Source organism: Schistocerca americana, chromosome 3 (assembly GCF_021461395.2).
Source record: "Schistocerca americana isolate TAMUIC-IGC-003095 chromosome 3, iqSchAmer2.1, whole genome shotgun sequence".
NCBI classification, from domain to species: Eukaryota; Metazoa; Arthropoda; class Insecta; order Orthoptera; family Acrididae; genus Schistocerca; species Schistocerca americana.
Window position 1 is genome coordinate 272,356,820 of NC_060121.1, and position 26,896 is coordinate 272,383,715.

The 26,896-nt window shown below is 40.7% G+C and overlaps 1 protein-coding gene across 1 annotated transcript in view; it reads left to right on the plus strand.

The window, feature by feature from the left end:
* The window catches only part of LOC124606011, a gene marked incomplete at its 3' end in the record, with an annotated part of 268,057 nt that overhangs the window by 192,320 nt on the left and 48,841 nt on the right, over positions 1 to 26,896 (plus strand). Inside the window, exon 8 of the mRNA XM_047137974.1 lies at positions 7,230 to 7,417. Within this exon, the coding sequence (XP_046993930.1) occupies positions 7,230 to 7,417 (188 nt within the window). The remainder of the gene's footprint in view (positions 1 to 7,229; positions 7,418 to 26,896) is intronic.

Here is a 26,896-nt window from a genome sequence, read left to right on the forward strand (position 1 = left end):
TGAAATGAGTGCTGATTTGAAACTTTGTGGCAGATTAAATTTTTGTGATGGACCAAGCTTTGAACCTGGAACATTTGCCATTTATGAACAAGTGATGTACCAACTGAGCTAGCCAAGAACAAATCATGACCCACAGTCACAGCCTGACTCCCTTAAGAACCGTCTCAACTACCTTCCAGACTTCTCAGAAGTCCTTCTGCATACTTTGCAGAATTAGCACTCCTGGAAGAAATGATATTGTGGAGAATTGGCTTAGCCACAGCCTAGGGGATTGCTTGCAGAATTAATTTTCAGTCTGCATCAGGCATTGATTTGAAAGTTCCTGACAGATTAAAACTGTCTGCTGTACCATGCACAGTGAAAATTCATTCAGGGAAAAATCCTTTAGGCTGTCTCTAAGCCAATTCTCTGCAATCTCCTTTCTTCCTGAATTGTTAGTCATGAAGGTATACAGGAGAACTTCTGAGAAGTTTGTAAGGTAGTAGAGGAGGTACTGGTTGAAGTAGGGCTATGAGGGAAAATTTTGACTCATTGTTGGATAGCTCAGTCAGTGGAGCAGTTGCTTGTGAAAGGCAAGGAATCCAGGATAGAGTACTGGTCTGACACATAGGTTTAAACTGACTTTATGTTTGGTTTTCATCTACTGGCAAGATTGAGGTATCTGCTATGTTCAGTCAAAAATGACCTTGTCCTTATAAAATACAGCATATAGAAGATTCCATGCTAGTGCAGAAAGTCCTAATTGAGCAGATATGCTGCCCTTTGCAAGAATGCTGAGCTGAATTCCATCAATAGATACACATCAGCCATTCTGACAAATCAGCAGTAACACAGTGTTGTCTATACAAGGGGCATTGTATGTTTTATGGGAGAACTGAAGTTTTATCTTTAGCGTCATTGTTCTGGGATTGTGTTAGTAAGGAAGCCATAGTACCTTTATGGCATACATGCTAATTTACAGGGGTGCAGGATTGACATCTAGTGCTGTTTGCCATTAAATTAAAACTGAAGAAACAGGATCCTCTGATTACAGATCTGATGCAGCTTATTGCAGAATTTTAATTTGGCTTTTTTTACCACAGCAATGCCCAGCACCACAACAATTGCACATGTTGCCACATGGAAGGCCTCTCTTGGGCTACCAGCTGTCTTGCAACTAGAAGTGCTTTTTTGTGCACACATGATTCCTGTCCATAGGCCCAATAAATCTGGACACTGCTCAAATATCACTTGTCACATCTTGTGGCAGTAACTGCTGCAGGCAACTGACAGTGCCAAACAGTTGCTTCTATGAAATATTGTGGGACTTAGCATTACGGAATCTGGCAGCAAACAAGAAAAGCATATTTACAACAATCAACCAGAAAAGCCTGAAAAGTCATAGTATGATTCTGTACCAAAGAGGCCTTTATTTTGTGTTACTACAGTAATGTCATTACTTACTGTATTATTGAACTCAGTTTGCGCATTTGCATCTGTATATAAAATATCTTAGACATAATCAGTCCAACAGTTGCTGTGTATGTTCATTTTTTTAAATCTACTTCATTTGGATTCAATGAATTGTTGAATGATGATGATTCCTTGAAACTACACTACTGACCATTAAAATTGTTACACCATGAAGATGACATGCTACAGACATGAAATTTAACCAACAGGAAGAAGATGCTGTGATATGCAAATGATTAGCTTTTCAGAGCATTCCCACAAGGTTGGCACCGGTGGCGACACCTACAATGTGCTGACATGAGGAAAGTTTCCAACCAATTTCTCATACACAAACAGCAGTTGACCAGCGTTGCCTGGTGAAATGTTGCTGTGATGCCTCGTGTAAGGAAGAGAAATCCATACCATCATGTTTCCGACTTTCATAAAGGTCGGATTGTAGCCTATCGCGATTGCGGTTTATCGTATCGTGACATTGTTGCTCGCGTTGGTCGAGATCCAATGACCGTTAGCAGAATATGGAATCAGTGGGTTCAGGAAGGTAATACGGAACGCCGTGCTGGATCCCAATGGCCTTGTATCACTAGCAGTTGAGATGACAGGCATATTATCCGCATGGCTGTAACGGATTGTGCAGCCACGTCTCAATCCCTGAGTCAACAGATGGGGATGTTTGCAAGACAACAACCATCTGCATGAACAGTTCGATGACGTTTGCAGCAACATGGACTATCAGCTCGGAGACCATGGATGTGGTTACCCTTGATGCTGCATCACAGACAGGAGTGCCTGTGTTGGTGTACTCAACGATGAACCTGGATGCACGAATGGCAAAACGTATTTTTTTTTGATGAATCCAGGTTCTGTTTACAGCATCATGATGGTCACATCCGTGTTTGGCAACATTGTGGTGAATGCACATTGGAAGTGTGTATTCGTCATCGCCATACTGGTGCATCACCCTGCATGACGGTATGGGGTGCCATTGGTTACACGTCTCGGTCACCTCTTTTTCACATTGATGGCACTTGGAACAGTGAATGTTACATTTCAGATGTGTTACGACCCGTGGCTCTACCCTTCATTCGAACCCTGCGAAACCCTACATTTCAGCAGGATAAAGCACCACGGCATGTTGCAGGTCCTGTATGGGCCTTTCTAGATACAGAAAATGTTCGACTGCTGCCCTAGCCAGCACATGCTCCAGGTCTCTCACCAACTGAAAACGTCTGGTCAATGGTGGCCGAGCAACTGGCTCATCACAATATGCCAGTCACTACTCTTGATGAGCTGTGGTATCGTGTTGAAGCTGCATGGGCAGCTGTATCTGTACATGCTATCCAGGCTCTGTTTGACTCAATGCCCAGGCATATCAAGACCATTATTGCGGCCAGAGGTGGTTTTTCTGGGTACTGATTTCTCAGGATCTATGCACCCAAATTGCGTGAAAATGTAATCACATGTCTGTTCTAGTATAATATATTTGTCCAATGAATATCTGTTTATCATCTGCAGTTCTTCTTGGTGTAACAATTTTAATGGCCAGTAGTGTACAAAGGCCTACATACTGAAAATTAACCCAAAGCTATCTCAGAACAACCTTTTGCTGAAAACAAGAGTCTTCCAAAAACTAAATCTCTAGACCACTCACTGCTACTTTTCAGCTTTTTCACTTGAATCATGGGAAGAAATATGGTGCTATAGGAATTAGGCTTGTCACATCCTATATCTTTCTGTTCTGACAACTGGGAATTATTTTCCAAGATCTTCACCATCTCATTCAAATGTTTCAGACACCAAAGTCCTATCAATTATACCTCTTGCATGAAATGTAGACTGGTGTACTATTACTTACTGATATAGCCATGTTAAAACAGTTACTTCAAAATTTAGTAGGAGAAAATTCATTCTTTCTGCCATGTTTTGTCGCCAAGACTTATTCCTGTGTGAAACTTTGATAATACGTGTTTTTCTTAGCAAAATTGTTGCGTACTATTTGTAGATACACAAAGACAAGGAAAGAACAATATCTAAAACCAATAATGAACAAACATAAAGTAAAGTAGAAATTAACCAGTACAAGACTGCAGCTCCACCAACTGAACAGCTTCAACTTTGAGCAGCTAGTAAGGGACCGAGACAGAAATATAGACATCTAAATCTACATACATACTCTACTGTATGGTGCATGGCAGAGGGTAGCTTATACTACTACTACTACTACTAGAAAATTCCTTTTGTGTTCCACTTGCAGATAGAGGAAGGGAAAAACAACTGTCTATAAACCTCTGTAAAACCCTAATTTATCTTACCTTATCTTCGTGGTCCTTATGCAGAATTTCTGTTGGCAGCAGTACAATCATTCTGCAGTTGGCCTTAAATGCCAATTCTCTAAATTTTCTCAATAGTGCCTCATGGGAAGAACATCATTGCTCCTCCAGCGATTCCCATTTAAGTTCACAAGGCATCTCCGTAAGACTTGTGTGCTGATCGCACTTACCAGTAATGAATCTAGCTGCACACATCTGAACTGCTCTGGTGTTTAATCAAACCTTGTGGTGATCCCAAATGCTCAAGCAGTACTCAAGAATGGGTCATTCTAATGTTCTGTTTGCCATGCCCTTTATAGATGAACTACACTTTCCCAAAATTCTTCAAATAAAATGAAATTCACCTTCCCTATTACCAACCTGATTCCAATTCATACCACTTTGTAATATTATGCCTAGATATTCAATCGATGTGACTATATCAAGCAGCACACTACTAATGCTGTATTCAGATGTCACTGTGTTGTTTTTCCCACTCACCTGCATTAACTTACATTTTTCTATGTTTAGAGTGAGCTACCTTTCATCACACCAATTAGAAATTCTATCAGTGTCATTCTATAGCCTCTTATAGTCGCTCAATGATGATGCCTTCTCATACACCACAATGTTATCAACAAACAACCGTGAATTTATCTCACCCTGTTCATCAGATCATTTATAAATATAGAGAAAAAGAGCTGTCCTGTCACACTTCCATGTAGCACTCCTGATGATACACTTGTTTGTGAACGCTCACTGTCGAGGACAATGTACTGGGTTCTGTGACTTAAAAAGTCTTTGAATCACTCATGTACACTATGCAATCAAAAGTATCCAGACACCTGGCTGAAAATGACTTACAAGTTCATGGCGCCCTCCATCGGTAATGCTGGAATTCAATATGGTGTTGGCCCACCGTTAGCCTTGATGACAGCTTCCACTCTCACAGGCATATGTTCAATCAGGTGCTGGAAGGTTTCTTGGGGAATGGCAGCCCATTCTTCATGAACTGCTCCGCTGAGGAGAGGTATCAATGTCGGTTGGTGAGGTTTGGCACAAAGTAGGCATTCCTTGGCACAAATTAGGCTTTCCAAAACATTCCAAAGGTGGTCTATAGGATTTAGGTCAGGACTCTATGCAGACCAGTCCATTACAGGGATGTTATTGTTGTGTAAAAACTCCACCACAGGCCATGCATTATGAACAGGTGCTCGATCATGTTGAAAGATGCAGTTACCATCCCCAATTTGCTCTTCAACAGTGGGAAGCAAGAAGGTGCTTAAATCATCAATGTAGGCCTGTGCTGTGATAGTGCCACACAAAACAACAACCGGTGCAAGCCCCCTCCCTGAAAAATATGGCCACACAGAACACCACCACCACTACCTCCAAATTTTACTGTTGGCATTACATACACTGGCAGATGACATCTACCAGGCATTTGCCATACCCACACCCTGACATTGGATCGCCACATTGTCTACCATGATTCATCACTCCACACAATGTTTTTCCACTGTTCAATCGTCCAATGTTTATGCTCCTTACATCAAGCAAGGCGTCATTTGGCATTTACTGGCGTGATGTGTGGTTTATGAGCAGATGCTTGACCATGAAATCCAGTTTTTTTCACCTCCTGCCTAACTGTCATAGTACTTGCAGTGGTTCCTGATGCAGTTTGGAATTCCTATATGATGATTTGGATAGATGTCTGCCTATTACACATTATGACCCTCTTCAACTGTCTGTGGTCTCTGTCAGTTAACAGATGAGGTTGGCCTGTATGCTTTTGTGATGCACATGTCCCTTCACTTTTCCACTTCACTATCACATCGGAAAGAGTGGACCTAGGGATGTTTAGGGGTGTGGAAACCTTGCACGCAGACGTATGACACAAGTGACACCCAATCACCTGACCATGTTTGATGTCCGTTAGTTTGCAGAGCACCCCATTCTGCTCTCTCACAATGTCTAATGACTGCTGAGGTCACTGATAAGAAGGATCTGGCAGTAGGTGACAGCACAATGCACCTCATATGAAAAATGTATGTTTTTGGGGGTGTCTGGATTTTTGATAACATAGAGTATATGGGAAACTAATCCTTATGCTTGGACCTCCATCAACAGTCTGCAGCGGGACACCATGTGAAATTCTGTCTGGAAATCTAGAAGTATGAACTCTGCCTGTTACCTTTCACTGATTCTTTGCAGGATAATAAATGAAAAACAGCCAAGCACCCTAAATCCATTCTGATTTTTGGCAGAAGCTTTTCTGTCTCAAGGAAATTTATTACATTTGAATTAGAATGTGTTCAAGAACACAGCAGCAAGCTGATGTTAAAGGATAGTCTTGTGTAATTATGTTAGTCTGTCCTTTTACCTTTCATACATAAAAAATGACCTGCACTTTTCACCAGTCACTTGGAACTTGACACTGGCTTGGAGTCATGGCAAGGTCTTTTACTAAGGTGTAACAGTGGAAGTTGAATGCTTTGTGCAGCGATCTTCTTATGAATGCATGAAATTCCACTAACTTTTGCATTTGAACATTTATAACTGAGAGAGCAACAATCTCTGCTTCCTCAGCATTTTCCAATTTTATGATTAAATGATGATGGGTGCTTTCCATCCTTGGCCCACTTACATGGCACAAATGTCTCCAGAATGTGATTTACAATCAGTTTAAATTTTGCCCACAATTCCTCTATGTCCATTCGTTGTCTAAAACAGATGCTAACAACTGTTTACTTGCTTTCTCCAGCATAAATACTTCCCTAGCCTTCTTGGTGTATTTATTAACTTCAGTAACCATTGTCCCTGTAATGGCATTATGATCAGTAATCCCTATCTCTGTACTGACTCTGCTGATAAGGCCAGACCTGTATATAGCTACAAGGTCTAAAACATTTCTGTGGATCCAGGTTCTGGATGACTTTTAAGAACTCTCGCCATTTCCTAAACCTCACCAGTCCTTTTCCTTCACCAGTCTTCTTTCCCCTGCAACCAGTCTATCAGAAGATAAGCCACTTGCTCTGAAAACTTGCAGATTTCAATTCCAACAATATAAGGAAAAGATAGATTGCTACTTACTGTAAAGATGGATGGGACTGTTGGAAATGACAGTCATGTATGTGAGGTGTACTTACTTGTGTGATTGAATGTTTCTGTGTGTTTCCTTCTCTGATGAAGACTGTGGCTGAAAGCTAATGTTTAATTATCTTTTAGTTGTACCTGTCTGCAGCTTAATGTGTCATCTTTATGTTAAATAGCAATCTATCTTTTCCTTATGTTAATAATTTCCTAACCTGGAGTTTTGTCAAATATCAGTAACTTAATATGTGTGTTCTTCTGCCACCACTTGGTAAGTAAATTTTTTATCTATCCAATTACAGTTTAATTGTATAGTAATACAAACATTAAATTTTTGATAGATAAATTAATTTGCAACACGTATTTTACTTACAAAAGGGTCCTGTTATGGCTATGACTTTTGGTACAATCATAGCTGACTGGAAACTCTTTAAGATTGGTTTACGCAGTGAAGCTATTGGGTTACTTCTGTCTACACTGTTTGGATTTATTTTTGGCCTTCTACTTGGTACAACAGAATCACCTTGGGGATATGGAGACTGGCCAACTGAAGAAATGAAAGGCAGGTATGTGTTACTGATAGTAATGATGCCTAGAAAAATCTGATATATATATGGATATAATAGAGGGAAACATTCCACATGGGAAAAATATATCTAAAAATAAAGATGATGTGACTTACCAAATGAAAGCGCTGGCAGGTCAATAGACACACAAACAAACACAAACATACACACAAAATTCAAGCTTTCGCAACCAACAGTTGCTTTATCAGGAAAGAGGGAAGGAGAGGGAAAGTCGAAAGGATGTGGGTTTTAAGAGAGAGGGTAAGGGGTCATTCCAATCCCGGGAGCGGAAAGACTTACCTTTGTTTGTGTGTCTATCGACGTGCCAGTGCTTTCGTATGGTAAGTCACAGCATCTTTGTTTTTAGATATAAATACATTGATTGTTTGACATGTACAAAATATGAAATTTGGAAGTTGAAGTAATTTAATTCAGAGGAGCTGAGAGAAAAGATGGAGTGCTGATACTTCTTCTCAGATATATATCTGAGGCTTTACCTTGATACCATCTAAATTTCTTTGAAATGATTAAGTAAAAACATAGTTCGCTTGAGAAAACTGTAAAAATTGCAAGGAGACAGAATATCTGGCCAGAACTTTTTCTCCAGGGGCAAAATTTTGAATACAGCTGACAGATTGCTGAAGTGTTAAGAAAACAGCAACAGTATGAAATATCAATAATTATTGCAGTTACTTATGTTTTTGATTAGTGATTTGCATGGTATACCACAGCTGCCTGTAAAGAAAGTGTTTACATGTTGACTAAGATTATTTGTATTTACATATAAATGTATATGGACCATTTACGGACAGTTTTCTATAGTATTAGGAAGTTATTAATTTAATATCTGGTGTAAGTAGGTAATTATTTTTTCATACCAAAGCTACAGACCTATAAATAAAATTTCTATCAAACAGAAAGATTTTTGTAGAAGAAAGTTTTTTTTTCTTCCAAATTTAGCTCTTCAGTTTTTGTTAGAAGTTTATAGTGGCATCATTATTCACATCTTCCTAAGATAAAGTCAGACTGAAGGCTGACGGTAATGAAGATTATCCTTCTTCTAGGTTTGTAATTTTGGTCATTGTTATCCTTTGTGAAATCAGATTGGTTATACACAAGTAAATTCCTGAATAGAATATATTTCACTCTGTTGCTCTTATTAACACTTTGAGGTCCAGCCACCTAGAAAAAATTTGGGTCCAGAAAACCAGACAGTTAGGCTATAATTTTAAATGTTACTGCCAAATTTGTGTCTGGTGTATGTTGAAGGGTAATACACACTAAGAAACAACAAGCTTGAAGGTCTGTTTTTCATATTTATTTCAGTTATTTAATAGATTAAATATTTTACAATGATGATGGCAAAAAGTATAATTGTTATCGTTACAAGAATGTGTAACGTGAATTCTTGAGCAGTTTCACAGGTAACAGGGTTTTATATGGAAATGTCTGAAGTATTCTGGTATTCAGAGAGGTGTTGCAATCAGGACAGTAGGTACTAGTTTGTTTCTTTTGCGTTTGTTGTCCCAGTAAATTGTCTCATGTTCTTCAAACAAACCTTGGAATCCTGTCCTGTTATATGCCATTTCATCATGAGATTCATCTGTAGAAAAGATGAGATTAAGAAAGATAAAGCAGAAATGAATCATAATTACAGCAGCAGTATCTATAGCAACAACACTGGCAATGAAAAATTGTAGCAGATGGCAGCTTACCTGAAGAAGAATCATTTTCAGACTATTTGAACTTGAATATTTCTCCTCCTGGTCCAGAACCATTGCATTCTTCCTCCTTTGCTCCCAAACAAACTTCTCACTCAACAAACATGACATATCTGTAGCAGGATTAATGTAATGAGTATATGTACAAAACACATGACTGTACAAGCATATGTTGGTTTAGTCGGTCACAACAACAGCTTTTACATTTGCTACTGTTTCTTTTGAAGTTATTCTAGCAAGATGGTAACTGTCAAGGTAGTGAGACGTCTGTACATTGGTTTAATATAAAATGAGTTCAATTTTCGTGTAATAGGTGGTCTATATGTTGAGAAAATCGTGACCCAAACTATGCTGGATATGGTCTTCTGAACACAACGTTGTTGCTTGCGCTATGTTCAGGGTTAGTTGCAGGGTATTAAGAAGCCTATGCCATTAAATAATTATGCAAAGATTATTGTTGATTAGCACCAAATGTTGTTGTTACTGCATACTTGTATGCAATGTATCTTTTGTATCTTAAAGAGCATATGTGATACCCGCAACATAAATCTGTAGAAAATTATTGAATGAAAAATTGTATTAGCTTATTGGGAGGAACTTGGAGCCAGGAGCTATGAGATACACTAGTTACATGAATTTTAAATAAAATGTAGAAGTGTGTTGAGAGGAACTGCTTCTTGTGCAGATTTGAGATAACCGTTGAAATGTGCGGAAATGGATGGAAATGAATGATAGTGACTTAAATAGTGCAGGCTGAACTTTGTAACATATTCCAATGAAATGAATAGCACCATCTCCATGGCAGCAACTGCTTTGTTGCCATCAGTTCAGAATGGTATGAGAACATTTAAGAGGCAATCACAAATTTCATACTGAGTAGTTGATACGAAAGTAGAAATGCAGAATGTAATAGCATGAGGTTATTGCTGGTACCATTAGAATGTTATGTGTTCTAGATGTCCATTGTATCAGTCCTTCAAGTGGCTGATAGTTCTTGATTACTGCACCTCTTGTCTAGGTGGTTGTGGAGAAACACAATAGTTGAATAATGTATTACAGTTTGGAAAGATGAGAAATGTTACAGTTTTGAAGGATGAGAAAGTAATGGAGGCACTTTCTACACAAAAGTTGTTAAGACAACACCTGTAAAATTAAACACACACACACACACACACACACACACACACACACACGCATACACACACACACAACACACACTGCATAAGACAAAAATTACTGGCACTTGATATGGGACAAATCCCATGCTAGACTTGCAGTTGACCAAAGAGACCTGGAATTATTTTAGATTTATTGAGTCTCAGTGGAGGTGTACTCTTAGACATGTTTTTTACTCAATGTTATATTAAATTCTAAGTGAGTCCCAATAGGTACTGTATAAAATAACTCACAGATGCATCCAAGTTAGGGGCCTCTCTTTGCTACTGTGTGGCATTCGCTGAGAATATGCACAAGACCTTTTTATGAAATGATCATTATTTGATGCAGATTTTTGTGCTCTAGAGAGTTGTAGTAACACGCACAATTGAGAATTCTAAAAAAAATATATAATCACTTTCATGCTCAAATCATGAACACATTCAGTACATCATCCTTGTACATAGCTGAATTGGTACAGGTTTCACATGCAATGTTCCATGAGTGGAATGAAGTTAACAAGAGCATAAACCATTACAGAATGAGGCAGAAGCCACTCTGGTGTGGATTAAAATGGAATGACATGTAACGTTTCCACTAGGTGGCACTGGGTGGTGGCTACACGCAGCATTCTTGTTGCACGGCTGTCAGCACTGCCTGAAAATGACACCTCCTGGCAGCTGAGGTTAACCGCCATGCACCAGCATGGCTGACTGAATGGTATTTGACAGGCTGATGTCTTGTATCCTGCTGCACTTTGATGGATGGTGAGATGCCATTGCGATTGAGATGTTAATCACAGTTTACCACTGTTGTCTTCTTTTTTCAGGGCACATGTAAGCTAGTGCCAACTTAGTGCCCCCCCCCCCCCCCCACCCTCACTCCCCCCCCCCCCTCCCACCCCCTCCTGTAGCATGCAATGGCACTTGGTGCTCAGGAAGACAATGCCCAAGTTTTCTGAGGCACTGTTGGTGGATGACCTCTGTGCTGCAAAGAGCCCTGTGTAAGCCTGCACTGGAGAATTGCGCGAGAAATGACATAGACAGTGATGGCATTGCTGTGGGCAGGTGCCCATGGGTGGGTCACTGGCTATGTGGGTGGCATGGGAAGGCATGGGGGGCTGGTACTGAATCAGGACCCATTCCCTGCTGTCCATGTGGTGCCTCTAGCTGCTGACCATACTCAGCCCTTGGGGGACTGGTGGAATGTGAGCAAGGTATAGTATTATATGGGCGCAGAACCAGTAGCCGGGCCATTGAGAGGGGATGTGACTGAGGTACTGATGCATGAAGAGCAGATGATCTCAGTATGAGCAGAGGTGGCAGAGGCTGGTCCTGCAGTCAGGGGCAGAGTTAATTGCAGTAGTGGCTCACTAGCCTGTCTTCCATCTGCAAGGTGAAGACATGCCAACTGCACTGGCTGCAGATGATTGCCAGAATCCAACACTCACAGTGATCATAATGTGAGCCCAGTCCAGATTCCTAGGCATGTAATGCCTCGTCAGAGGGACCATGGGAGGTTTTGGTGTGGAGAGCAGTAGATTCAGTACCATGCATGGCTGGCAGCCATGACATAGCTTCACTGGACCATTCTCACCAATGGGCATGGAGCTGAAGGAACTAAGTAAGCGTGTGAGTATCTTGTCCACAGGGGCGTTGCCAATATACCTCTTCATCCATATCTTAAAATTACCTATTTGACTGAGGATGGAATGAGAGAACATGAATATTGTGAATACGGTGATGGGCACAAAAATCTGATCAAGTCTGAGGTATGAATAGTGAACCATTGTCAGTTATCAGGGTGCAGACGAGGCCTTTGATGGAGAAGATCTGAATGAGAGCCTGTACTGTTGCATCTCCTGTGGTGGAGCAGCAGGTGACAATGTACAGAAATTGGGAGTAGGCATTGACCACCAACCAATAAGCATCAAAGAAGGGGTTGGTGAAGTTCATGGATACACTCCCAAGGCTGTGATGTCTCAGGACATGGCGAATAACTTTGCCAGGGAGAGGCCTGGTGATCAGCACATTTAGGACAAGTAGTGATTAAATGTTCAATCTCATGATCAATTCCAGGCCAGTAGATATGGCAGCAATCCAGCATCTTTGTGAGCAAGATACTCCAATGATCCAGATGCAGAAGTCAAAGAATGTCATGCTGGGGAGCTGCTGGAACAACTACCCGTGGAACAGCATTTTTTGTGGACAGGAATATAACACTATTCATGAGAGTGAGTCTGAACTTTGACAGAAAATAATTGTGGATGGAATCTGATGCACAAGTCGGAGGTTTCTCGGGCAATCCATTGTTGAATATGTCATCGAACTTCATGAAGAACAAGTTTGGCAACAACAGCTTGAGTGATGTGAGAATTGGTGATAGGGAATCCAATACACTGCCCATTGTGCTTCGTCATTCAGATAAAAATGAAGTACTTCATACTGATTGAAACCAAGGTCAGGTCCCATTGATAAATGTACAGAGCATCTGCTTTTGAATGCTGAGCCATGGGGCAAAAATTAATCTCATAACTGTACTAAGGAACAGGGTCCACAGTTGAAGCCTATGGGCTGTCTTGTCCAGTAAGTGTGCTGTGGGGCTAAAGAGAGGCACTAATGGCTTGTGACCAGTCACCAAACGAAACTTAACACTGTATAGAAACACATGAAATTTCTTGACAGCATAAATGATAGCGAGAGCCTCCTCTGCTTGAGAGTAATTCTTCTATGCAATGTTAAGTGTCTTCAGTGAAGAAATAATGGGCTGTTCTGAACTGTGAGCATGGTACTGAGACAATACAGCATGCACACCTTACTGTTGGAGCTACAAGCTGGAGCCCAGGTATACGGATGGCCAAATACAGGGCAAAACACAAACCATCTCTCAGTGTCTTGAACGAGTAGTCGCAGGTAGGGGTCCATTTAAATGCTGCACCTTTCTTAAGCAATTGATTTAGGGAATATGAAATTGAAGGTGTCTGTGGAAGGAACGTGTGGTAATATGCAACTTTGCCTAAGAATGCTTAAAGGTCCTCCACGTTTGTGGTCTTGGGAGGGTTACAATAGCCAATATATGGTTGTCCATCAGCTGAATCCCCCAATGAGAAGTAACATGCCCCATGTATTTTGTAGAGGTTGGAAGAAATGTGACTTATTCAAATTTCACTGAAGACCTGTATCATGCACAGACAAAGGTTGCAAAGATGGTCCTCAGTGGCAGGACCAGTAATGACAAAGCCATCAATGTAATTGATACAACAAGGAATTTGTTGAGTAAGCTTCTGCAAATAATTTTCAATAATGACTGGCACACTTGTAATGCTGGAAACAAAGAGGTCATATGCCATATTAACAATAAGAAGTTGACATGAATCTTCATCTAGTGACAGCTTTAAGTATTTCCAACAAATCTAGTTTTGAAAAATATTGTCTGCCTGACAGCTTCATCATAAGTTCAGAGTATGTATCGACCATGGACTGTGAAGTAACCATCGCATTATTAAGTCTCCACAAAGATGGAGTATGGCCATCACCTTCCTGAAAGACTGTGTAGCCGGCTGTCTAGATGAAATGGTTTCCACGACACCTAAAACTGTCAGTCTGTCTAATTCTTCTTGCATTTGAGCATGAAGTGTGAATGGTACAGACCTGTTATGAAAAAAAATGGGGTCCCACCATAGATTTGAGAGTGATGTGCCTAAACCACCTGCTTTGTACTTCACTGTTGGCACTACACATGATGGCAGATAAATGCTTGCCAGAAATTCACCAACCCTGAACCCTTCTATTGGATTGTCACAGGATGTAAGTAATTTGAAATAGTAACCAGACTTGACTGCAAATTTGTATTAAAAATTAAAAATAATATGTGAGGGGTAACCAATTTCAATCATATCTAGATCATCATCAGACCATATCTCATAATTTGATGAACAGAAATGACAAGCAGAGCAGTGATAAGTGTCAGAAGACACCTCCAGCAACTGCTCAGACATTATCAGGAGCACATACTGAAAATCCCATGTCTCATTGGACTCTTCCTCTCCATGTTGTCACCTCTTTGTTGAGGAATAGAATCATGTGTTTGTGGAAAATATGTGACTGGAAGCTGTGTTTATGAAAGACAATTCTCATCCACAGCATACTTCCTCCCAGTCTTTATGAAAGGATGAATTTATTCTTAGTTGTTTACTGATAGGACATTCTATAATGATGCATAGTTTCCTGATTTGGAATTAGTCCTCCAACCTGATAGCACACAGATTTCAGTTTATCATTTTTTAAATGATTTTATTTTATATTTGGACAGACACTAGTTTACCACGATTCTGCTCTTTATTTTAACAGATGATGAGATGATATTTAAGATATTTTTTTAGCACATTTTAGAACACAGAACACATTCATAGCTTTACTATTCGAGTGGAAGTGTGAATGTGCATGTGAATGTGAATTAAAATGGGAGAGAGTAAGTACAGTTTGTAATGAGTTTACACTGTACAATTTTTTAAGTTTAGACATTCTTAACCACATTTCACTGAAAAATTTCAGAAAGGGCAATAATAACCTAAACAGTGGTGAGCATACTAAACTCTCTATCTAGCTATCTCTCTATCTATACCTCTCTCTCTCTATCTCTCTCTCTCTCTCTCTCTCTCTCTCTCTCTATGTATCTATCTATCTATCTGTCATTCTCTCTCTCTTTAACTATGGTCATTCTATCTTGAAATTTTAGTCTGTATTTACTCATTATTTCAGTTAGAAGACTTTTCCACTATTACTGAGGTATACATTAAATAATTAATTGCTTTGGTAGAAAACTGAGTAGTTTCCACACACCAGTTTCACTTCTTATTGCTTCTGTATGTGCCACCTCAGTGAGAACAACAATCTTTATGTCTAACATGATTACATTAATTGCACAGAATGGGTCCAGTGGAAAATGGTCTCTGGGTTGTGCAAAAAGAATGCACATTTTATTTAAATGTATTATAATGGAATGACTGAACATGATGAACTATTATGGTGTTACAATGTTAATATTAGTTATTTGTAGAATTTTCTGTAACATCATAATATTCTAACTGTCTTAAAACAATGTGATAATTTACACAGCCTAATGCCTTTGCTATATCGCAGAATATACCAATAACATATAATTCATTGTCTAATGAATTAAGTAGGCCTGCATTGTCACTGTATATGTTTTACAGTTCACGGTCTAGATAATCTTAAATTAAGTAAAAGTTGCCCAACAGATCCACCATGTTACCTACAAGATATGCCCTGGCAGGTTGTTAAATATATATGCACTCCTGTATTGGACTCCTTCCTGTACTAATGTTAAGTATCTGAAGCTTTTTTGGAAGTTTTTTTTGTCCTAGTATTCTTTTTGTCATTTTTTTTTAAAAGAGAAATATTGGGAATACCAAAAGACAATGAATGCATGTATTATGAAACCTCTTTAGTACGTTCTGTAACTAAAGCCAGATATTAGTACTATAGAAGATTCATATATTGTGAAAATATTATCTCATTATGTTGAGTGTACCCAAAAATGTACTCTGTAACCCATTAGTGAATGAAAATATGCAGAATAAACTAGTTAACTAACTTTTAAATCACTTAATTGCAGTTATTACGCAAAGGTGCTCCATTAATTCTAGGAAGTAGGTTTTCTCTTTAAGATTATGGTCTATCAATAGTTTCAAAAACTTAATACTGTCTACACTCCTGGAAATGGAAAAAAGAACACATTGACACCGGTGTGTCAGACCCACCATACTTGCTCCAGACACTGTGAGAGGGCTGTACAAGCAATGATCACACGCACGGCACAGCGGACACACCAGGAACCGCGGTGTTGGCCGTCGAATGGCGCTAGCTGCGCAGCATTTGTGCACCGCCGCCGTCAGTGTCAGCCAGTTTGCCGTGGCATACGGAGTTCCATCGCAGTCTTTAACACTGGTAGCATGCCGCGACAGCGTGGACGTGAACCGTATGTGCAGTTGACGGACTTTGAGCGAGGGCATATAGTGGGCATGCGGGAGGCCGGGTGGACGTACCGCCGAATTGCTCAACACGTGGGGCGTGAGGTCTCCACAGTACATCGATGTTGTCGCCAGTGGTCGGCGGAAGGTGCACGTGCCCGTCGACCTGGGACCGGACCGCAGCGACGCACGGATGCACGCCAAGACCGTAGGATCCTATGCAGTGCCGTAGGGGACCGCACCACCACTTCCCAGCAAATTAGGGACACTGTTGCTCCTGGGGTATCGGCGAGGACCATTCACAACTGTCTCCATGAAGCTGGGCTGCGGTCCCGCACACCGTTAGGCCGTCCTCTGCTCACGCCCCAACATCGTGCAACCCGCCTCCAGTGGTGTCGCGACAGGCGTGAATGGAGGGACGAATGGAGACGTGTCGTCTTCAGCGATGAGAGTCGCTTCTGCCTTGGTGCCAATGATGGTCGTATGCGTGTTTGGCGCCGTGCAGGTGAGCGCCACAATCAGGACTGCATACGACCGAGGCACACAGGGCCAACACTTGGCATCATGGTGTGGGGAGCGATCTCCTACACTGGCCGTACACCACTGGTGATCGTCGAGGGGACACTGAATAGTGCACAGTACATCCAAACCGTCATCGAACCCATCGTTCTACCATTCCTAGACCGGCAAGGGAACTTGCTGTTCCAACAGGACAATGCACGTCCGCATGTATCCCGTGCCACCCAACGTGCTCTAGAAGGTGTAAGTCAACTACCCTGGCCAGCAAGATCTCCGGATCTGTCCCCCATTGAGCATGTTTGGGACTGGATGAAGCGTCGTCTCACGCAGTCTGCACGTCCAGCACGAACGCTGGTCCAACTGAGGCGCCAGGTGGAAATGGCATGGCAAGCCATTCCACAGGACTACATCCAGCATCTCTACGATCGTCTCCATGGGAGAATAGCAGCCTGCATTGCTGCGAAAGGTGGATATACACTGTACTAGTGCCGACATTGTGCATGCTCTGTTGCCTGTGTCTATGTGCTTGTGGTTCTGTCAGTGTGATCATGTGATGTATCTGACCCCAGGAATGTGTCAATAAAGTTTCCCCTTCCTGGGACAATGAATTCACGGTGTTCTTATTTCAATTTACAGGAGTGTATTTTGTGTATTCTATTGTTTGAATAATCTATTTCAATCGATTGTGGAGCTTTGTGAGAAATACTGAATTGTATGCATTGAGTATTGTCAAATTGTAATGATTATCCATCTACCTAGAATTGAGTCAGTATTTTTGAATATTTCATTAGCTGCCTTTTAAGTAAGAAGACTGGTACTAATTTTTTTTCATAGACTTGTATCATCTGCAAAGTGTACCATATTTACATCTTCTGGTTGCACCACGTGAATATCATTTATGTGTATCAGAAACAACAGACAACCCCAGTGGCACACTGAGTAGCTGTTGTCATGTCCTTGGCTCTTGCCAGCCACCTGGCCTTGATTTATGTTAATTCCTTCCATCTCAGCATTTATTTTCAGTATCTACTTTGTTCTTCACTCCATTTTGTTTTTCTACATCTTTCATTTTCTGACTTGTCTACGAGGGTTGTTTTTTAAGTAAGAGCCGTTTTTATTTTTAAAAAAAGATACAAATACTTTTGTAACAAAACTTTTATTTTTTGATTCTACACACTTTTACCTATTTTTCTACATAGTTGCCTTGTTTATTTAAGCACTTGTCATACCATACAACTAAGTTTTTAATTCCCTCTTCAAAGAATTCGGCCGCCTGCTCCGACAGCCAAGAGTTCACGGCCGCTTTCACTTCATCGTCATCATTGAAGCGCTGCCCGCCAAGATGGTGTTTCAGGTACCGGAAAAGGTGAAAATTGCTAGGAGCAAGGTTGGGGCTGTATGGTGCATGGTCCAAAACTTCCCAGCCAAAAGAATCAATCAAATCCCGAGTCTTTTGAGAGGTGTGAGGCCTAGTGTTATCGTGCAGGAGCAAAACTCCTTTTGTCAGCATGCCGCGCCTTTTGTTTTGAATTGCTCTGTGGAGCTTCTTTAGAGTTGCACAGTAGGCATCTGAGTTGATTGTCGTTACTCATGGCATAAAGTCCACTAGCAAAACACCGCACCAGTCCCAGAACACAGTTGCCATAATCTTGCACTTTGACAGCGTCTGTTTGGCTTTGACCTTGACGGGTGAGGTTGTGTGTCGCCATTCCATCGATTGTCGCTTGCTTTCGGGAGTGATATGGGATACCCATGTTTCATCTCCAGTGACAATTTGACTCAACATGTCATCCCATTCTTCCTCGTAATGAATCAAAAAGTCCAATGAAGTGGCAAATCTCTTCCCTTTGTGGTCCTCTGTGAGGAGTCTGGGTACCCACTGTTTCTTAAAGTTTAGGTTTTCAGACACAATTTTGTACAAAACCGATCTTGAAACTTGTGGAAATTCCAGAGAAAGAGTGGAAATTGTGAATCTTCTGTCCTCACGAATCTTTGGTTCGACTGCAGCCACCAAATCATCAGTGATCACAGAGGGCCGGGCCTGAGCGTTCTTCGTCATGGACGTTTTGACGGCCATTTATAAACTCTTTAACCCATTGACGCACTTTACCTTCACTCATTGCATTCAAGCCATAAACTTCTGCTAACTGACGATGAATTTCTGCAGCTGATAGGCTTCTCGCGGTCAAAAAACGAATCACTGACCGTATCTCACACGCGGTGGGCGATTCAATAATCGTAAACATTATAAAGTAGCACAGTGATGTGTACACGTCAGCTACAGAGCTGCAACTTGCATCAGTGTGAACGGGAAGGATGCCGGCAAGTGGCGCGGTGGCTTGTTGCGGCGTCCGCATGAACTACAGGACTATACGCGCGAACGGCCCTTACTTAAAAAACAACCGTCGTATTATTTGCTGTCCCCCCCCTTCCACTTCTGTTAGATACAATCCATTTAGCTTTTCCCTCTTACTGACTTGTGCACAATGTTTCAGCAGTAATCTCTGTCTTGCATCCTGTCTTCCACCTTTAAGCTCTGAGATTTTCAAATCTCATCTGGTGCAGTCTCCATCAATTAGTCTTTCCTTCTCACCCCATCTGGTAAGTCTTTCAAGTCCTGAGTTTCTGGATGACTTTTCTAAATTGTACCCCTTTCTCTAAACCTGTCCAGACCTGTTCCTTCACTCCTCTTCCTTCCCCTTCAACTCTTCCACCAGGAGGAGGAGCCACTGGCTCCGAAAGCTTGTAAAAGTTAAATCCTTTTGTATGCGTGTTCCCCTGCAGTCACTTGGTGCACAGATTTTTTTTATCTGTTCATGCACATTATATGTGGTTTTTGTTTGATAATGGTCATGGACATTCATTTTATAAAGATTTGAATTTTTAATTACCATTGTATGTATGATGTACCTTTTCTTGTAAAGTAAGCAACCATTAAAACTGAAACTTTACAGATTACATACAAATAAAAGGCTGGTAAAACGTGTGCAACAGATTTTTGGTTAAGATCATAGTTACTTTAAAATTAATCTTTCAGTTTTATGATTACCAAGGCTGTCTCCTCATACAGTAAAGGAAAACTTTTATCAGATACAAGATAAAGAAAAATCATTGCACAGGATTATGTGGTGAGTGCTTTTTAAGAACTGTGCCAAATTTCAGTATGTCAGCTTTTTTAGGTTTTGAGAAAAATCTCTCTATAGCTAATCAAACAATGGAAAATCTTGGATGGAAAAATGACAATATTATGAGAGGGATAGAGTGCTACTCACCATAAAGCAGAGACATTGAGTCGCAAACAGGCACAAAAAAATAGACCACAGACACACACACACACACACACACACACACACACACACACACACACACACACACAAACGACCACTGTCTCTGGATGCCAGGGCCAGACAGCCACCAGCAGCCAGAGACAGTGGTCATGTGTGTGTGAGCTTCATTTGTGTGTGTGTATGGTGTGTTTTATCTATTTCAGAAGATGGCCTTCTGGTCAAAAGCTTATGTGTTTATTCGTCCTATTATTGTGCCTGTATGCAACTCACCATCTCCGCTATATGGTGAGTACCAATCTATCCTTCTCCTAATATTGACTGTATAGCAAATCTATTTTAGAGTTTTTATTTTAATCTTTAACAATATTGCCATACCTTTAGTCACGAATGGTGTCTGTATCCATGATCTTCATTCTCTTCCTTGTCTTCCTGTAATACTCTCTTCCCCTGCCTCCTTTGCCTAGCCAACTTTTGCATATTTTCTTCTGCTTCCTGGGCTTTTTCAAGTCATGCTTCATTGATACTTTTAATTGTCTTCAGTGTGAATGCACATAGGTGGAACCTAGTCTGTGCAGGCACCAATGCTACATGTATTTTCATTATTAAACACTAGGGAGGTATCAAATGCAGCTGTCTTTGCAACATATGACAACACAACACTACTTTTGGACAATGCATCCATATAATGTGATGTGCATTTTCCCATGCACACATTTTTTGAGCAGTTCAGGATTGGCCAGGTCTCTGAAAGTTGGCTTTATAACATTTAAAACAGCAAGTGGCAAACAGTGTTTGAGTGTATGGGTTTCACTGGCTTCTGTCTGAAGATATTTGCACCATGATATGTGACAGAGGAAGTGCTGAGGATTCTCATCTGCAGAAAGTTTGTGGAAGAATATTGCCCACACTACATACATTGTCCCTAATACCTTTTCCATACTATACTTGTAATGTGTGAATTTCTTAGTCTGCCAATTTGTTAGCATCTGCCAGTGCCTTTCTATTTTTTAATTTCTTGCACTTCATTTCTTCCTCCCGTCTGAAAAATCTGCCTCCCATTCACTTTTGAACTTGCTCCACACAAAATTAACACAAGCAACTACCGTAGAGAAAGTGTAAATTGCAGTGTGGAAAAAAAGAAATGTGGTAAGTACAGATGGCCAAAGAAAAATTTTTGAAACATATTTCTAGGCAGATTTGAATTATGGAACTTTGAGATGTCATCCTTCAATCATCAATATAATAAATTAATCAACAACTAAAATTTTAAATTTTTTCGTTATTTTGCCTTGCATCTGCACTTAAGATAACCTCTCGTGATAAATGGAAAATCTGTGTTTGAGTCATGGTCCAACACAAATTTTCATATGTCACTATTGGGTAGTAGAACTGTTCCTAATAAAATTGATGCCAAGGAATTCACAGTCAGCATATTAATTTCGAAAAATTTGTGTATTTGATGTGATATTGTTTCAGTTGTAATCTGCATTGAGGATTTCATGCCCTTGATCAGGATACTTGTATCATCAGCAGATTATTTTATTTGCCTTGTTATTTACTGGTGCTGGTAGGTCATTAATGTTTACCATTAAGATCAGTGGTCCAAGAATCAAGCCTTGGGAAACACCATATGTAACAGTTCCCCAGTCTGGTATTACTGCTTCACTTGCACCTGTTAGAGCAGCTCTTTGTTTTCTGTTCCAGCCAAGTTTGTGGTTGGTCTTTGATACCATAGCATGGGAGATCTTGTGTTAAAGTATTATTTTTTACACATTCAAAAACATAAGTGAGGTCACAGAAAATCCTCACAGAATACCTTCTACAGTTCAGTTAGTCTAGGAATTCTTTTGTGAGACTGAATATTGCCCTCTCACTTTGGTTGATAGCCCTTTGCATAAGCCAAACTGGGAGAGTGTCAGTGAGCCGTTTTGTGTTAGGTGTTCATATACCATTTCAAATATTTTTGAAAGAACTAGCAATGGAGAGATAGGTCAATAGATATTACATGTTTCTCAACATCTGTGTATGTTGGCACCACTGTAGCATATTTTAATCAATAGGCAAATACTCCAGGTTTCATAGACAGGTCATATAAATAACACAATATGTTGTTGATTAGTGATCTGTTGGATATTTTGTCATACCCAGACGAGCTGGTACTTTTTAGGGATCTGATGTTTACAATTTCGTTGGGTGTTATGGATTTCAAGTTAAGTGTTGTTGGCGTATGTTGGGTAAGACTACATAGTTTCATAGCTTCTAAGGGAGGCTGTGTGTATTGCATTCCTATGTCTTCAATTACAGAGAGGAACAAGTTATTTAATTCTGAAGCTGCTCTTTTCAGATTTTTGTTATGTGTTCCATTTTCCATGACATTTTCTGCTCCCCATTCTAAGTTTTGCCTCTATTTCTTTCAGATTTTATAATTTTCCACATGGGTTCTGATTTTCTGCTGCCCTGTTTAATTTGCTGAGCATAATATATGTTTTTGCCCTTCTTGATTACACACATGGTTGTGTACATTTAATTTAGTAGGGCAGACATTTGTGGAACCTCTTCTTGTGATGGTGAGACAGTGATTTGTGTAGCTGTTATTGTGTTACTATTAGTTCAAGCTCTACACTGAGATCCTATTTCTAATGCCACAGAAACGGGTGTTTAGTTTCATTAGAGAAACTCTATCATATTCAGCAGCTATGTTAAAATTTCCACACATACATCAGAAAATTCAGCACACTATCTGCTATAACTTTTTGAAAACTCTATCTTAACACATTTATGCTCACTGAATATATCTGATGTGGCCTGTCTTCACTGCTTCACCCTGTATGTACTCCTTACTGAAATGTCTTGTGAATATTAAGTCTCTCTTTCAAACCAACAGCTCAATTCACTGAATCAGTAATGTGAATAAGGTAATGACTTAAAATCACTTACAATGATCCAAAAAGTCATTCATTAGCCAGGAATAAACATTTTTAATGAGTTTCCAGAATCTATAAAAAGGTTAGCTATTTATAAAATGAAGTTTGAGAGAAGTTTACAGGACGTAATGGTGGTTATTTTCTTCTGCTTCATTGGCAAATTTCTTAACAGAACCACTGAATGTATATTTTATTGACAATATCAATTAATGTGTGTGCTGTGTAATATCTAACTCCTTCCCATCTTCAGTGATATATGTAAACAAACCTGATAAACAGTTTTCTCACTGCCCCTTTCCAGGTAAAATCCAGCGTATGCTCCTGATTCTCTCTGCTATAGTCCAGTCATGTCTCCACTTTGCCTACACTGAAGTGCCAAAGAAACTGGTATAGGAGTGTATATTCAAATACTGAGATATACAAAAAAGGTAGAATATGGCACTGTGGTCGGCAACACCTTTGTAAGACAACAAGTGTCTGGCACAGTTGTTAGATCGGTTACTGCTGCTGCAATGGTAGGTTATCAAGATTTAAGTGAGTTTGAATGTGACGTTATAGTCAGCACACGAGTGACGGGACACAGCATCTCTGTGATAGCAATGAAGTGAGGATTTTCCCTTATGACCATTTCACAAATGTACCATGAATATCAGGAATCCAGTAAAATATCAAATCTTGGACATTACTCCAGCCAGAAAAAGATCCTGCAAGAACAGGACTAACAAAGACTGAAGAGAATTGTTCAGCGTGACAGAAGTGTGACACTTCCAAAAATTTCTGCAGATTTCAATGCTGGGCCATCAACAAGAGTCAGCATGTGAACCATTCATTGAAAAATCATTGATATGGGCTTTCTGAGCTGAGGGCCCACTCATGTACTCTTGATGCCTGCATGACACCAAGCTCTATGCCTTGCCTGGGCTCATCACCACCAACATTGGACTGTTTATGACTTGAATCATGCTACCTGCTCAGATGTGTCCCGTTTTGAATTGTATCATGTCAAGTGGATGGACATGTACAGGTATGGAGACAGCCTCATGAATCCATGGACCCTGCATGTCAGCAGGGGACTGTTCAAACTGGTGGAGGCATGTGCAGTTGGAGTGATACATCTAGAAACGACTCTGACAGGTGACATGTACATAAGGATCCTGTCTGATCACCTTCATCCATTCATGTCTGCTGGCCGGGGTGGCCGAGCGGCTGTACGCGCTACAGTCTGGAACCGCGCGACTGCTACGGTCGCAGGTTCGAATCCTGCCGCGGGCATGGATGTGTATGATGTCCTTAGGTTAGTTAGGTTTAAGTAGTTCTAAGTTCTAGGGGACTGATGACCTCAGAAGTTAAGTCCCATAGTATTCAGAGCCATTTGAACCATTCATGTCCATTGCGCATTCAGACAGACTTGGGCAATTCCTGCAGAACACTGCAGCACCCGACTACAGAGTGGCTCCAGGAACACTCTTCTTAGTTTAAAAACTTCCACTGGCTATCAAACTTCCCAGACATTAACATCATTGAGCATATCTGGGATGCCTTGCAACATGCTGTTGAGAAGAGATTTCCACCCCCTCGTACTCTTATGGATTTATGGACAGCTCTGCAGGATTCATGGTGTCAATTCCCTCCAGCACTACTTCAGACATTGGTTGAGTTCATGCCGCATTGTGTTGCGGCACTTGTGCGTGTTCGTATGGGCCCTGCATGATATTCGGGAGGTGTGCCAGTTTCCTTGGCTCTTCAGTGTATAACCATTCTGCATAACTGTTCTAATTTGTCCCCTTAAATACTACATGCTCTGAAGTGGTAGCCAGTGATAGGCTTGACAATAGTTTAAGGTGAAGTGTGAGGGCAGGTGATACCTGGCTTATGTTGACATACCGTTAGTGTGTCACTATGTGTCAATACTTGATTTGATGTTGTTTTATTATTTATGACTTACAGTGTGTGATATCTCTTGCAAGTAATATATGAATGTGGTTAACTGTAACACTTTCTTTGGGATGCAGTATTTAACATAAACAGCTTCTGAAATAAGCAAATAACAAATTAGTCCATGAATCAAGCAGAAACAGTTCTTGGAGCATTATCTTTCAGAATCACAATAGAACCTATTGGAAGATCACTCCAGAGTAGGAGGACAAGGTCCCAAGCAATTAACCAGTTAATATATATTTCAAAGTTCCACATAGGCGAGAGGTGGTGGAATCACAAGTTCAGGATCTTGTGACAAACACATGGAAAAAAAATCAGCACTGCCAAGTCTACTTGTAGAGGGTTATTAAGAGCCTCCAGCCTTGAACCAGTGTGTAGTGCCATCACCTGCTCAGTGAAGGAGAGGACACACTGGAAGTGGGCAATAGATGGGTGGTGTAATGACAGTAGCTCCTAGGAGACATCTGAGGCTGCCAGTGACACTGCTTCTGGATCTGGAGCTTCTTTCATAAACCCAGAGATATGTGGAAGTGGAGGTGCTCCTGCAAGACCAGTAGACCCAGTGGTTCAGCTGTTGGTAAGGCCAGATAAACTTCCAATTGCTTATCTCACAGCGTGCAGGAAGGAAGAACAAAGTGGCCATCCTCTGAGATTTATAAGTGGAGAAAACTATGGTGTGACTGCAGTGGTGAAGATGGTGGATGTACAGATGAAAGAAGCCACAGCCCAGGTTGTTGCAGCTGGTGTTGCTTGTGAAGTTGACACAGCATCCAAAAGTGATGTAGCTACCAGTACCATCTGGCACATGTGTTTTGCCATGGGTTTCAGGATCTGGCCTGGACTGTACCCAAATGTATGTGCCTACACTAAGACACTCACATGGAGTGGCATGGCAGTGTCTTCTTCGTGTTCTGATGGTGTACACAGGAAATTCAGAAGTGAGGGTGCCCATGCAGGATCTTGACCACTGGAGTTCATGGATCTGTAAGAAAGTAACAAGGTGTTTATCACTGAAGCCAATTTTGTACATCCTAAAGCTTCCTGATTTTGCAGGTGTGAACAGTTCATACTGTAAGCCAATTTGAGGCTGGATAGAAAGGGGCTTTGGAAATCACCTTCCATGAATTAGGGATTATTGTCAGTTACCAGCATGTGGGGTGCAATCTCCATTCCATTGTTATCAGCTGAAGTCATACAGGAAGTGGGAAAAAAAAGTCCATGACAATTAAACATATGTCTCCTGGCAAAGAGCCCATGAAATTGGCATGAACCTGGTTCCAGGGCTGTGTCAGTGTGGTTATGACCAGAACACTGGTAGTGTCAGTCGGTGTGCCTGACAAACATCACCTGTGTAAAATCGCGTCCATACAGGGCCATTAGACATATCATTGTGTTAGTTGCTTTATCATGCAAATCCCTCAGTCAAACTGATACATACGTTGAAGCACCTGATATTGCAGAGAGGGCAATGCCACCACCTGGCACAGTTTGTCATCTTCTGTAAGGAGCACCACATATTACTGGAGCTGAATTTGGTGCCACCAATCCAAAAGTCACTTAAGGCCAGATGAGTCAACTCTAGAGGTCTTGGAAGGCCAACCTGAGTCGACTTATTACAGGATCTGTTGAAGAAGTGGGTTAAACTGAGATATTGTAGCATGATTCATCTAGTTGAGTATCTGATATGAAAGAGACTGTTTCCGGGCAGTCAAATTCAGGATCCACACCTACCACCAGGTGAAATAGCATGTGCTCATTAGAATGCTAAGTGAATTGTGACAAAAAATAGAATATTCGAAATTTGCAAAACAGAAAACCCAACAACAAAGACTATGTGTTGTGTGCTCTAACAATGTGACCCTTGGTTACAAAAAATGACACGAGCAGCTTATGGTTGGTGATAAAGTAATACCTGTGATAATACGAAATCTTCAAAATATATG